Here is a 14,780-nt window from a genome sequence, read left to right on the forward strand (position 1 = left end):
AAAAAAAAACAACCCACAAAAAATTTTTTAAAGTCAAGAAATAAATCAACAAAACAAAACTCCTGACCCCAAACCCAAACCACAACTCCACAACTGGTCTGGTTTTGGGGTTTTTTTCCAACATTTGAGCAGTATTGGTAGATTGCAGTATAAAAAGTTGAAATCTAGAAATTATCAAATGAATCATCATGGAACCTGATTTTTGACTTGCAGTACTAGACTAGCAATTCCCTGCCAGGTACTAGAGATATGGGTACTACAAAAGATGAAATTAATTTCTAACTACTACCCTGGTATTTTTCTAAAAAAATTTTTTTTCTAAATTTTATTAGAAAAATTCTATTTTTCTAAAAAAAGAATGGTCTTTTGAATATGAACAAAATGAAGTTACAGCCTAAAATGTTAAGAGGGTGTTACAAAATACATCAGGACAGCTTTAAAGATTCAAAATCGTAGAAAGACATCAGATCATGTCATCCTTTCTCCCCAGACTGTGATTGCTGCAACTGGGGCTTTAAACAGTCAAACAACCTGGTTTGTTGGGGTTTTTTTTTCATTTAGCTCTTAACTACAATTTATTATGCATTCCCTGTCTATAAGCTTCTGTGGGGTCAGTATCGAATGGAATTTGCCAAGCACCAAATTAGTAGGCAAAGCTGCACATTTTTGCTGTATGTTATTTCAACTCACATCTTTGGCACTGAGAAAGTCAGAATAACTGCTTTGCAGATTTTCAAACACCAAAATGTCTAATACAGTCCATCCAAGTAGGAATGTCAGCTCTATGGAATTATTTGCTAGCTCTGGAGACTAGAGTCCAACCCTTCTGGCTGCCAGATAAATCAGGCTCAATCCCAGCTGCAGACAGGTCCTTTTAGTAGTCCTAAGAGCCTACCCCTCCCAATTTTAAAGGGCTGTAAATAGTAAAAACACAGAAAACTGAACTTTTTCATATTGAAAAACACTGCAGCATGAAAGAGATTTTTTAAACATATGATGGAACATCACACAACAAAAGGCCCATCCACTGGTACCAATTTTGAGGCAACAGAAGTTACTTAGTAATGACTATTTTTAAATGTGAAGACAAGTCTGCCTTGAAAGGGAATGATGCACTGAAGTTACAAGCAAGTCGTAGCATTAATGAGACAGGCAAAAATCAGATCTATGAGAAGCAATGAATGAGGAAGTAAGGCATATATTACAACATATAATAAATGAAATTGACTGGCCTAATTTGCATTAAAATTGATGTCTGGGATTGATATGGTAGAGCTCATTAGAAACTCAAGTGAGGAGTAAAAATAATTTTCATTCCATTTCTATTTCAAGACTTTAGTAGATGCCACATTGTATTAATTAACTGCATCACACCTTAACACACTACAGCTGCAACACTCAAAAGGTTAAGAGTACTTTCAGCTTTATTTACATTCCTGATGTAAACTTGTGCTAAATGTCAATCCAGGGAGAAATTCCTACTAATGCTTGCCTCAGCCCAATTCTGAATCAACTTTGTGTTCTTCCCCATCTCTGAGGAGAGACTCCAAGGACTAAACAAAGCGGAGGCATGATCACCCTTAAGGAGTTCTGGCCAGGTTAAGACAGCAGTCAAGCATTTGGATGTGGTCTGTAACAAAATTTACACCTTAATTTATTAACCTGAGCAGTCTGCCCGGTAACTGAGCAGCCAAGGGTAGCTCACAACACAGCTCAAGGAAAGCAATTTCTTTGAACCACTTGACTGAAGTCTCAGCAGGTTCCACACCCACTGCATCTGCCAGGTCCCTGCAAGTGCCCTAGAGATTCATCTGGCTGTGCTTTGTAGTGCAGGCTGCAGTTTAAGTAGCAGCTCATATGCCAAAACAGTTGGACAGCCTTATGTATTTTTCAACAATGTTTATCTTTCGAATCCCACTGCATTAATATTTTAATAAGACTATCAAAATCTTTCAGTAAATGATCATCATGTGCACAAGAAGTTCCCACAATAAATCCCATGATGGAAAAGATGCAATGCCCATGACACGCTGCCTCATTTCTTTGACTGTAATCACCGACTGCCAAACACAAAATACATCCAGGTCTTTGGAACAGAAACCTTACATCAAAAACTGACAAGGTTTTTTGTTCATTTCGTTTTTCTTTCATTTTGTTGGGGTTTTTTGTGGTTATATACAGATATGTGTAGATATACAAATAAATATATATATTAAAATGCATTTGCTATTCATGTCTCAAAGTATCCTCATAAAACTTCCCTGACAGGTGATGAACTTTACAATTACTGACACACACATATGCCTATAAATTCAGAAATTTAAGAAGACTCAGCTGCATCTGGACAAGTCTGCAAGGTCAGCATAAGTCACAGGAACTCAAAGAATCTGTACTGTGGTTCACCCTCTAGGGTTTTACTGGGAAAGTAAAGTGAAAGCTTTAGATTACTGTTGTAACTACAGAGTAAACTACTCATAAATCAGAGAGAAGAATCAGAACTGCACTGAAATCTACCTGTTGATGCCAAGTAGAACAGCTTCTTAGGCACTAAACTGATTTCTGTAACTTTATCCTAAAAAAAGCAAACATTAACACTACTTCCTTGATTTAGAGCAAGTAAAGCAGTTACAGAAAGGAAAAGAAAGAAAGAGCTGTTTACACTCTCTCCCTAAGAGAAGTCTCAGTTGAGAACAAAGATGTATTTTTAAAATACCCCTCAAAATCTGGTATTCATCTTTTGGGTCTGTTATAGCAATAAGGTTAAAAATCTTTGTCAAAAACCCTAGCTGCTAAGAAGATACTTCAAAAATATCTTTTCCTTATAAACTTGAAGTTTGAGAATAAGAATGTCATTAAACAATGTATTTTATGTCTGCAATAGTCTGCAAAATAATGGTATTGGTTAGGTAGTTCACAGGAACATTTCAGTTCCTAATGCTCTTAATATCTGAAACCTGTCTGCTAGTTATCTTACATAGTAGTCCTCAGGTTAAAAATAACCATTATTTACTCACAAAAGCACTGAGCAGACCCCATGCAGATGTATTTTGAAAGAATCAGTGTCCTCTAACTTCAGACACATTAGCAGCTGCTGAGGCAGAACCTTGAGGCATTCTTTATGTGGGCCAAATAACACCTGAAGAAAAAACTGAAAGCATGCATGCTTGTCTGCACATCTGAGTGTAACCAATGCAAGAATAATGGCAAACATCTTTTAATAGGGAAGAACAAAGCTGTCAAACAAAATTTTCAGGGTAACAGCAGTCCTTGATGAACTTGGAGCCTGCAGCTACAGCATCTTATTTACACAAATAAAAACCAAAACCAAAACAAAACACAAAAAAACCAAACCCACACAACACAAATAATTGTACTTTCCAATGCTGAATTTACTCACATAGTAGGATGATATTTTAATGAAAACCTATCAAGATACTAACTAACCCTGTGCAGAGAAAATAATTTATTCAGCTGTGGAATGAAAAGTCTAAATGAACTTTTGTATCTAAAGTGGGCTGACAACTAATCCTCAGCAGCCAGAAGCAGTTTCATGTCACTTCAAAACCACGTTCCAGCAGTATCTACACCATCTTTGTAGTTGTATGAACTGAGAAGCACTTGGGGTTCACAGCTTTTAAAACTTCCAGGATGAAAATTATTTCCCCTCTTTTAATGCTGATCTGTGCAGCGGGAAATAAAAATTCACAAAAGCAAACAAACTCCCTGTGCACTCATCTTGGATGTTGAGAGGGCTGATGTCAGCTATTAAGACTGATAGTCTCTGACAGAAGAATCCTCCAAGCAGCTTTTGGGCAATAGCCATTTTTCATTTATGGATTCAAACTATAGAAACAAAAGAAGTTTTAAGTTAGCTAAATTCTAATTTTGCTGTGTTCCAAATTCTTCTATTAAAAATCAATAATTTTTAAGCAATTATTTTCAATTGACATATGTTGGTTTAACGTCTTCAAAAGCGCTAATTTGCAGGTAAGCTTTCAGTAAATTGCAAAGGAAAAGAAAAGATCTGAGTGTGCCTAGGTCATATCACGAGCATTATTTTATAGAAGGTCATTTGGATATGAAATTACTTACCCACTGTGATGCAGCAGGGGTAACTGAACCCTAAGAAAGGATTAATTTCCCTGGGGTATGATTCAGTGTCATATCCTAGCTGGCAACAGTGACTTCCTCAGTGTGCAACTGTTACCAATTATTAGAGCCCTTGACACAGAAGGTTTCAAACCTTACAGTAGGACTAGCAGATGCGCTCACAGAGGTGGACTCAGGGCCTTGCCTCCAGAGCAGCTGCCAGCAAGCCAAATGCAATGCCTCTTGCATGCCATGCACCAGCTACCCCGGACAAATGAGCTGCTGAAATGATCTGTCCGCTTATCTTGACAGTCTGAAACAAGATGCCACTACAAAGCTGTATATTAAACTGTAACCGAGAAACACTCTGGGATAGAAATCAGATCCAATAGCAATGGATAGTTTCTGAGAGAGGGTCCTGAAGTCACAAACTAAGCTTTACACTATTAATTCATACTCAGCTATGTTGGAAAAGCTCCTGATGAGAAGGAAATGGAAATAAAAGTCTTCCATAATAGGCGGTTTTATGCCAAAAGATTGAAGCAAATGACCTCAAGAATACATGTGCTAACTTGAGGCAATTTTTGATGATATTTAATGCATTACCAGCTGCAAGGAATTCAATTTTCTCCTAATCCTGAATAGAATCTCTGTCAGCATTTAAGAATTCTGAGGAAAGAATGAGTTCTACATGAATTGTGTTTGGCAGATGATTAAATACAGTACATGTTGCTTTCTAATAGGAATGCTAGTTTAATCTTCCCTCTCTGCAGTTCTGGAAGTCAAAGCACAGTTTCTAGGCTGTTAATTTATATTAAGTGACATAAGAACCTAAGAACTGAGAGTGGTGAGGCATTGGTTGAGGCTGCCCAGAGATTTGCATCATAAGCAATTGTACCCTAGAAAGAACAGCAATCTGGCACACTGAACTTTGTAATCAAGACTGACAGCAATTGCCATGCCTAAAACCAGTTATAACTGCCCAGAAACTTCTAACGCTACTGAACTTAAAAGCATTTGCTAGAAGCACAGAGCATGCTCAGGCAAGAAACTTTTCCTATTTAAATGTAAACATGGATGTTTGGAAAGTTTAGGAATACTCAAATGGACATGGTGACAATCTCAAAACGTTTGGAGCCATCATGCTACCCAAGCAAACTAGCACATTTTTAGTATGCTCAAAAAATCACTTTCTCTTGCTTCATCTATCAAATCTTTTCAACTGACTGTAACCACAGGGGCTGTATTTTCAGGAGGAAAATACATTCTTGCAACATGTTTCAAGCTTGTAATGGACTTCACCATTAGAAAACTCTATGGCCCAAAAGGCATAAAGGCAACCAACAACTTAATCTATTAACAAAACACTACATCACAAAAACTACAGAGAACAACTCCTCACCTGGGAGTCTACTACCTGCCACACCTGTCTGCTCCAGTTTAAAAAAAAAAAAAAGTTCAAACTTCTAATTTCTCTAGAAAGTCTAGAAAGCAAGTCTGAGTGACATAGGATGGAATAAGGGAGAAGCAAGTCAGGAAAGGCCTGACCAGCCACAAATTTTTATAGGTAAACTGCCTCAGCTGCTCAAGAGGCTGCCCAAGCAATACTCACATTGAACTCATACATACTCAAGACCCCCTACAACTGGCACAGAGTTTTGCCTTTGTTCAGATTCCCCTTTCCTGCCTCTCAACTTTTTCAAGACACTTCAAAGAAGATCAAAAAGCTTGAAAGAAGTGCAGTTGTTTAGTCTACAGAAGAGAAGATAAATGGGAGACCTGGTCTTGTTCTTCAAAGACAAAGCAAGTTGGTACGAGAATGGGACTAAACTGTTCACCAGTTCTGATGCAGACATGAAAAAGAAAGCAAGATTTAAGTTTTGGAAAACTTTCAAGTAAGAGTAATAGACTGAACAGGCTGCCTTTGGAGGCTGTGGAATATCCATCACTGGAAGGTTTTAAAAACAGGCTAGGCAAACATCTGTCAGAAGTGATTAAGTTACAGTAGATGAGAAGGTCTTCTGCTCCTCTTCTGCTAGGGTCCTTTTGTTACACCCAGTATTACAAACCCAATCACATTTCTGTCTTTTACATGCCTGTGTTTTATTTAACTTAAAAAAACATCCAATAAAAACCTGTCCTTCTGTGATATTTCCACATATTCAAGTGTGTTTATTTGGGACAACATAATAGACATGAAAGATCTGTTAAGTATGAAAGCAGGATAAAGAAACCACCTGTGAAGTAAAATAACAACGTATTAAATTTACACTCACTCTGAATAAATTGACCTCTAACATTATAATGCAGACAACACTGCATTATTTTTTGTCCTCCAAGAGAAAAAATTGTTGAACTTCATTAGTTACTTACTGATCTGCAGTCACTTCAAGATTTTCCTTAAAGGAGCTTTTTTTTTAAAAAAAGCACTTTTCCCTGGACACAGAGAAATACAAAATTCAATATTACAAAATATTAATAGAAAAAAGATCAGAAGACTGCTTTGAGAAGTATCCAAATCTTTTTGAAACTATATTAAACTATAAGGACGGCTTCCATTGCACTGGAGGAAAAAAGCTATTGGAGACCTTTTTCCTCCCCCTGCTGTTTAATACTGTAACCATGGAAATGAAAAATAAACATTGACTTCCCCTCACCCCCAGCATGACAGGATATGTAACAGCAGAAATGATTCTGGGTGAAGGTAAGAACAGGTAACTGCTCAGGAGAACACACGGGTTTCTGGGGGTCTCTGCTGCACTGACATCATACAACTCATACCACTGCAAGAAGGAAGAGATGCTATTTGCTCTGCTCACATCTGATGTTCCTACCAGCTGCCCTCTGTGCTGACTCCTTACTTTTGTCTGTGTTGGCTAGCATTTGACCTTCTTTAGGTTTTAGGTAACACTCCCTTAGAAGAGACAAATATGAATGAATAGCTGTGACATAAAGCAATCAGATCATAATCAGGCAAGTTCAAAAATATTATGGTCAATACCAGATTTGTCTTTCTGCACACCTGACCAATCCTTCTAATGACAATTGTTTTACATCATTTTTATTATATAGGTATTTCCCAAGTATGTTCATGGGAACTTGTAAAGTCCATGGGATTTGTAGACACACAAGAACTCAATCTTCTTTTCATTCTTGGTCTAGACAGGTCTGGGATAACATTTATCTCCTATTTTGCATCTCAGTATGTGTTTTTTCTTGTCAATTCAAGATCCACACTTCAGTCTGATATCAAGCTTTGTCAGAGTAACACAACATCCATAAAATTATTTATTCTACTTTAATGGGGAAAGGGCAGGGAAGCTGACAAACTGAAAGGATTAAGAAAAATCCAGACTGTTTAGCCCTCCTTCAATAAAGAGACTCTAGATTAACTTGCCACTAGTAAATTCATACTAAATTAGAGTTACAACAATGTGAAGGCTATATCATCATACCATTCTGCATTAAACTTATTTTTCAGATTGTTTCCCACTCAAATGTGCTTCATTATCAGAAGTATCAAGTCTTCAAGGCTCTAGGCAATTTGAGTCCTATTATTCCAATCTGATGGACTATTTTGAGAGTTGCACAAATTTTTTTAGCTAATATCCTTTTTCATTGGATACTCTTTTCTTCACACAATCCACTGCTTTCAGTCTAGAGATTGAAGTGTTGTTTCCTTCCCTCTTAATATTCAAAGGTGTAACATAAACAAAGATACCTAGAGCAATGTATGGAAAATAGGAAGGAGGCATTCTAGAGCACAAACTTGCTGAAACTAGTTTTAAGAATAATTTCTGCCTTCAACATCTTGGACCTGAGTGCTGCTAAAATATCAAAGCAACTTACAAATATATTGCATAATCTTCTCATAAGTCAAAATTACTGCAAAAGGAATATATTTTAAAGGAGTACAGAGTGCAGAGAACATTTTATGATGAAGCTGTATTGATAAGCAGTGACTTGAGGCTGCCTAAAAACATACAACACTGCCCCCCCCCCGCAAAAATAAAGAAAAAAAAACCAAAAAAAAACAAAAAAAAACCCCCAAGACTAAAACCCCCACTTTACCAACCATTTGTCAAAGTTCTTTCTTTTAGCCATTTCTAAGGCCTTATACCTTTTAGCAACATCCACTATTAAAAACTCAGGTTTCAGACTTTGGTTTTGCCTAATTTTATAGAATCTGGGCTTCCTTTCCAACAGTGTGTAATAAAATTTAAACATAACTGGAGGATAATATAACAAGTGAATGGTAAGGACATATGAAACTGGGAGGCTGTATTTAATCCCTACTGCCTCACCTTACTGCAGATTTCATCTAAGTAATCTACTTAGATGTCAGAGTTATTTAGTTATTAATCTGAGTTATTCAGAACTCAGATTAGTTCTGAATCCCAGAACTATTTGTGAAAAGCAATGACTTCACTTAAAAGAAAACAAAAATCTCTGAGTTAAAGAAACAGAAAGAGTAAGAAATGCAAGCATTACTCAGTTTGCAGTAGTATTGCCTTTATTTTGCCAGCAGCTAAACCCAGCTCAAAACCACGTATTGATGAGGTACAGCACTGTCTGATACATACAGTACCGATATATATTGATTTAATACTGATAGATACCCAATATATACAGTGCTTCAGGAGTGGTGCCATATGTTGGGGGGCTGTGGACTGGCAACATAACCATGAACTCATCCCTGTCAGTCCAAGGCACACATCCCTGCACAGAACACGTGCTGCATGTTAAACCTTGTACCTCTGCTGAGGATGGACCAAATACTGCGTTATACTCTGTTCCTCACTCAAGGCTATGCCAGAGTATAACGGCACTTACACAATCAACCAAAAGCGAAGCAGCGTCTACGTTTCCTTTGGTAATAAGCAAACGCCAGTGGATAGTCCCATGCATGCACTTTCCAGGCTAACACAGCATCTCCTCGCACAGCCCACCAGCCTATGCCGCTTCCAAGCGCTCATTCCAGTGACAGCGCAAATAAAGGATCCCAACCGCTTGGAGACCCAACCGCATGGAGATGAACCTTTTGGACACGAGCCGCTTCACGCACGGCCGCGTCCCCCTCGCAAGGCGCGGGGTGTGAATTTCCCACGCCGCCCTACAGCCAGAGCGCTCGGAATAAATCCCCTGGCATGAACTGAACCCCGACCGTGACGCCGCTTCCTGCGGCTCCCGCTCCGATCCCGATTCTCCCCCACAAAGGCGGCCTTCCTGCGACCACCGCCACGGGGCACCCACCCGCGCTGCGCCGGCGGCTCGCAGCAAATTGGCAGCAGCAAATTACCGGGCCCCCGCCTGGCTCCCTCCCACCCACCGACCGCAGGGAGCGGAGCTCAGCGGAGCTCAGCTTGGCCCGGCCCGGCCCGGCCCGCGGGGCAGCCCCGGGGCACCCATAGCGCCGTTTCCTCCGCGGCCACCGGAGCACGGAGCGGGGCACGGAGGGCGCGGTGCGGGCCGAGCCCGCCCGGCCGAGCCGCAGCGCCGCCGGGACACTCACATGAACCGAGGAGCCGCCGCCGCCGCCCGCCCGGGCAAGAAGGACCCGCTCCCGGAGCTGCCCCAGCGAGCGCCTGACGTTTGCAAGCAGGCGCCCGAGGAGCGCCTCGCTCCCCCAGCACGCGCAGGGCTTAGGCACCAAACGCGTCGTTCCAGAGCACTGGCAGAGCACGCATACACACGGGGGGAAGGGTGTTAAACTTTCTCTCTTTTATTTTGTTTATGTTGGGTTTTTTGTTGGGAAAAAAAGGAAGCTCAGGCACTGTGCGGATGGCCCCTGTGGCCCTACATTGAGCGGCTGGCGGGGAGCAGTGACATCACTGGGGGAGGATGGGCGGGGCGGGCCGGGGGCGGCGGCGCTGGCGCAGGTACCACCGGAGCCTCTGCCTTCCCTCTCTGCCGCTCCTTTGCCTTTCCTCCCTCCCGGTCCTTCGCCTGTCCCTGTCCCGTCCCTCCATCCTCATCCCCTTCCCCTCTCCCGCTCCTCGTCCCAGTCCCTGTTCCCATCCCTCTCCCCTTCCCCATCCCCTTTCTCCTTCCCCTTTCCTATTCCCACCCCCTTCCCCCATCCCCTCCCCTTCCCCAGGGGTCTCTGCCCAGGTGTAGCAGCGCAGGGGGGATCAGGGTCCCCAGCATTTCTCTGAGTCCTTTAGAGAACCGGGTAAAAGCGATTTCTCTGTGCCAGGTTTAGTTCCTGAACAGACGTGTGTGTCGAATAAATGAAACGGTGACAAAGCCGATTTTAGGTCCTCATTATGATACTGATGTAGCAGAATTCAACTTTTCTTCGATGCCTATTCTGCATTTTAATAAACTTTGTGAAATCACTCAGTTTCAGGGTTTTTTGTGACGAAGCGACTCTAGTTAGAGTTGTATATTCTATTTTAGTTATTTTATCAAAATAATATTTATTAATTTGATAATAAAATTATCAAGATAATAATAATTCTTATATTAATAATATAAGAATATTAACAATAATAATATCAAATTAATAATATCCTGTAGTTGTAGCAGGAATATTTTAAGACTTCAGAGCAAAGTTATTTTGTGGAAGAATTTCTTCCTGTGAAATGGCCCACTTTGTTTGATATACCATGATTTAATGGAAAACTGTTAAGTATAGGATGTTTAGGGTACCTGCTCTCCTGAAATTGCTCTCAATTGCTTTAAAAATAATTTAATAGCAGTGTAATTATATTTTAACTCAGAAAAGCTGCCTTCATAAGGTAAGGAATATTTACACCTGAGTACTCAGGAGGCATTTCAGTCAGCAGGCATTTCAAGTTCCTAATGGGGCTACTTGCCATGATTTCTGCATGTGGATGCTTTAGGAATTTATAGGTGTGTTTCACTGCAAGGACTCATTCAGGTTGGTCTCTTTGTATGTGCAATATTTGCTTCTGAGAATCAGATTTATTATGTTTTGACTTTTTTTTCCCTAAGGGCAAAGTTCTTAGTGTCCCTTAACTCAATCACCTTAGCACTGAAGAAGTGGAAATGCAGTGAAGAAGTTGGAAATGATGGTTCTAGAAAAGGCTGACTTCTGAAGAAAAAACACTTGTTCTCTGAGAGCAATAGATATCTGGAGGAGGAAATAAATTGCTCAATAGGTGGAGTTCCACTTTGTATTTTATTTCTCATTTTTGAACATCAAAAAGATACCTACTGCAAAATTTTTACAATAGTGCTAATCTGAATATTGAACAGGAATTTCTAAAGGTCTTTTTTTTTCTAATTTTGCTGAGAATGTTGGTGAGTGCTTTTGTGTACTATAAAGGTTTCTAAGGGGGATTTGAATGAAGGTGGGGAGCTGGGGAAGGTTGTTCAGAGGTGGGATGCAACAAATCCACTCCTGGACTTCTCATATTTATGCCAGGCACGTTTCACAGATGTGACAGACTGTCTCTTATACATGGAATAAATGGTGCTTTGGAAACAGTGACTTAGTAATTTTAGATTACACTAATAAGACAAGTCTTCACTTCCTCTTCCATCCTTGCTGTTTTGGATTATCAGAATTGAATTTCCAGAATTCAATCCCAAAATTGAATTTGTGTTAACTGGTTCTGGTGTCAGTTTAAAATAACAAACCTTTCTTCTTTTCTTCCTGTTTTTATTTCAAAGTGACAGGGAGGTTCTGCAGAATATAATTAATTCCTTCAAATCATAAAATTAATGCAGTATGTGTCTTTTCTATACAGTAAAAGTGAGTTGGAGGTGTAGAGTTTTGTGCATTGCAGTAGGGACAATGTGTTGCACTCTCCTGTGTTTTTAGTTCTGCCAGACTTTGATGTGGAGTGAGAAAAGAAACCAAAAACAAACAAACAAACCTCCTCAATTTAAAAATAGTCAGAGAAGAGCTTTTTTCAGATGACCTTTTAAAATATCTATAACCATTCTTTTTGAATTAAGAAATGTCAGTAAGTTACTAGAGAAATGTTAAGACTGAAAAAAATTTGTTAAAAAACAACCTTTCATTTAAGCTGTAATATGTGTCCCTTTCTACAGGTGGTGGAAGGCTTAAGTTTGGGGTTACTCATTTTATTTTTCAACTCAGTCTCTGGAATTTGTGTAAGTTGAGAATTAAGGAGTGATCAGAGTTTGACTGTGAGGTTAACAATTGCCAGAACTGGCTGCTGATATAATAGAAAACCTTTTTCATTGCTTTCATGGTTTCCCTGTAATTAACTCTGTAGGAAGAGAATTTATTCCATACCAGTTAAAATTCTTTATTGATTCCTTTAGGTGGGTGACAGGAAGAGTTGTTTGCTTATCTCATATCTTGCTTTTTGCCCATCTGGTTCCCAACCAAAGGGGGCAAGTGATGAGTGTGCAGTTCCTTAATTGAACGGGTTCCAGGTGCTGTAATTCCTCCTTGTAAGCCAAATGATCTGATGTGCAAGGAAAGTTTAATCATTTTAAATGGTTATTGAATTGATGGGATTTTACAATTCTTTTTATTAAAAATCCTTTCTAAGTGTCAGCTGAATGCAGGTACAATATATAAGGGAAGTATTATCTGACAGTATTTTTCTACAGTAAAAATGAGAACATTTTACCTCAGTAGATGTATTGTACACTACATATTTACCTTCTTCGAGGCATAATGCATCTTGCTGCTAGGCATAATCTTACTCCCCCTCCCCTCCATTCTAATCATAATCACTTGCTTTTCTTCTATTTTAGAGCAATCCTCTATTAGAGGATCATTGTGCCAAGCAAGATTGTAATTGAATCTGTAAACTAAGCTATTTTTTCTAAGTGTTTAATATATATTTTCTTTCTGATTTTGAATAGTTTATTTGGCAGATGTTTTTACAAGAATGGGGGTTCTTCTTATAAATACACACTTATGGGTTTCCAATTGGAACCTGCTGCATGCCAGTAAATCTTTGTGCTTGCACTCTGTCCAGTTGATGTCTTTCCAGTGGAAAAATCTGACTGTTAATGTGCATTGTTCACATCCTAAAATAAATCATCTGCAAAAAATTATGAAATATTCTTGAGATAGGAAAGTATTGTATCTTTCTAAATAAGACTTTTAATACAAATACTAATATAAATATTCCAGTGGTCAAAGCTGTTTTGGATTTTCCTTGTTTTTTTTAGGTTTGATTCCTTAACACTGTACATTCATATTCAATATGATTTATTTTGATATTTATCAGAATGTAAAAGTACATATCTCATGTCTATGTTTCTTCAGAGAAAAAAAAACTCACAAGTGAGACCATTCTTTTATGTTTGCTTTAGAATCCTAAGTTGGACTGCATTGGTTAAAACAGAAGGTATCTTTCCTAAGATCCATTTGCATAGACCTGGTAAATGTGTTCAGTGTATAAGGATCTTTGTGCAACCTGTATGTAGTTGCTGTCAGTTGGGATTCACGAATAAATTTATGTATTTTTTATTGGGAATTTTGTGCTTTGAACAAGATTGTCCCCTTAGAGAAAGAAAAATTTTGAGACACCATATTTTTAAGTTTTCTGTTTCTCCTGTGTGACTTCCTGAGGGAAAATAAACCTTCTTAATTGCGTTATTTTGTGAACAACTAGTAACCGGAGTCTGTGTCTTTTGCTGATAAATTTTTACTCTATGTTCTCTGTTTAAGGAACAAGAATTGCTCTGAAGGGCTTAAGATTGTGTGAAAAAGATGTTTCCTTTAAAGGACACTGTGATGGGTGCCTCCACCTTCTTTGCCTCAGCTCTGCCACATGATGTCTGTGGAAGTAATGGCCTCCCTCTAACACCGAACTCCATAAAAATTCTGGGCAGATTTCAAATCCTGAAAACAATCACCCATCCCAGACTTTGCCAGTACGTTGACATTACCAGAGGTAAACATGGTGAGTATCTGTTAAACAAGCAAGTTTTTGTATGATTACGATTATGCGGTTGGGGTTTTTTTGGTGACTATATTTTAAGGTGACTGAGCAGAATACTGCCTTCATAGCACCAGCAAGTTACCAGTTTTCAGTCTCAAAATTCCTGAATTCCTTTACTATGATTGGTGGTATTGGCTCTTTTGCTTCTTCTCTGTAGACTCAAAGGAGAGATTAGTTGTCTGTCCAGTCTTTTTGTGTTATGCTAACAGATAAAAGGCAAGAACTTCTTTCTTTTTATATCTCACTGAAATTCCTGAGCTGAATTGCTCTGCCATGTCTTTGTGTGGAATATGGAAATAGATGTATTTTTGATGTTGTGAACATTTTCGTCTGATTGCAGCTGGTGTTGTCATCTCATAACCTGGCTGCAAACTTCCTGTATTATTACCTTTGATTTCTGTAAGATTTCTCCCACTAGGGGTTACTTTATTCTAGTACAGGTTTGAAATGTTTTTTTCAGTACTTGTTGTCACACTTATTGTTAGCTCAAATAAAACTTCTGTTGTTTCTTTCTGCTCTAGATATTCTGTTGCAAGCTCAGCAGGACTACAGCACCTAATTTCCACAAAAAGGCTGCAACACCTGTGACAATTTAAGTCATTGCCACCCTTAACTTTTAAATCAACACTGTTCTCATACAAAAGTGCATTGTATGTATTTGATTATCTACAGGCTCTCATAAAGTAGGGCAAGTCATCTTTCTTCTTTTTAGAATGCAGTATGATGGATTGTTTCAGGTTCTTACAAAATTAGGATATTGCCAACTCCAGGTACTGAAGTATTCTGTGGGTC

General features: G+C 39.0%; 2 protein-coding genes across 2 annotated transcripts in view; one reads left to right on the forward strand and one right to left on the reverse strand.

Moving 5' to 3' along the window:
• The window catches only part of AIMP1 (aminoacyl tRNA synthetase complex interacting multifunctional protein 1), a 31,484-nt gene extending 21,764 nt beyond the window's left edge, over positions 1 to 9,720 (reverse strand). The window contains exon 1 of the mRNA XM_036382586.2: positions 9,602 to 9,720. Coding sequence (XP_036238479.1) covers positions 9,602 to 9,603 — 2 coding nt within the window. The 5' untranslated portion in view covers positions 9,604 to 9,720. The remainder of the gene's footprint in view (positions 1 to 9,601) is intronic.
• A 1,361-nt stretch (positions 9,721 to 11,081) lies between these two features.
• Positions 11,082 to 14,780, forward strand: part of TBCK (TBC1 domain containing kinase) — an 86,992-nt gene continuing 83,293 nt past the window's right edge. Inside the window, 2 exon segments of the mRNA XM_054514716.1 lie at positions 11,082 to 11,213; positions 13,715 to 13,949. Of these exon segments, the coding sequence (XP_054370691.1) occupies positions 13,757 to 13,949 (193 nt within the window). The 5' untranslated portion in view covers positions 11,082 to 11,213; positions 13,715 to 13,756.

Source organism: Molothrus ater, chromosome 4, assembly GCF_012460135.2.
Source record: "Molothrus ater isolate BHLD 08-10-18 breed brown headed cowbird chromosome 4, BPBGC_Mater_1.1, whole genome shotgun sequence".
NCBI classification, from domain to species: domain Eukaryota; kingdom Metazoa; phylum Chordata; class Aves; order Passeriformes; family Icteridae; genus Molothrus; species Molothrus ater.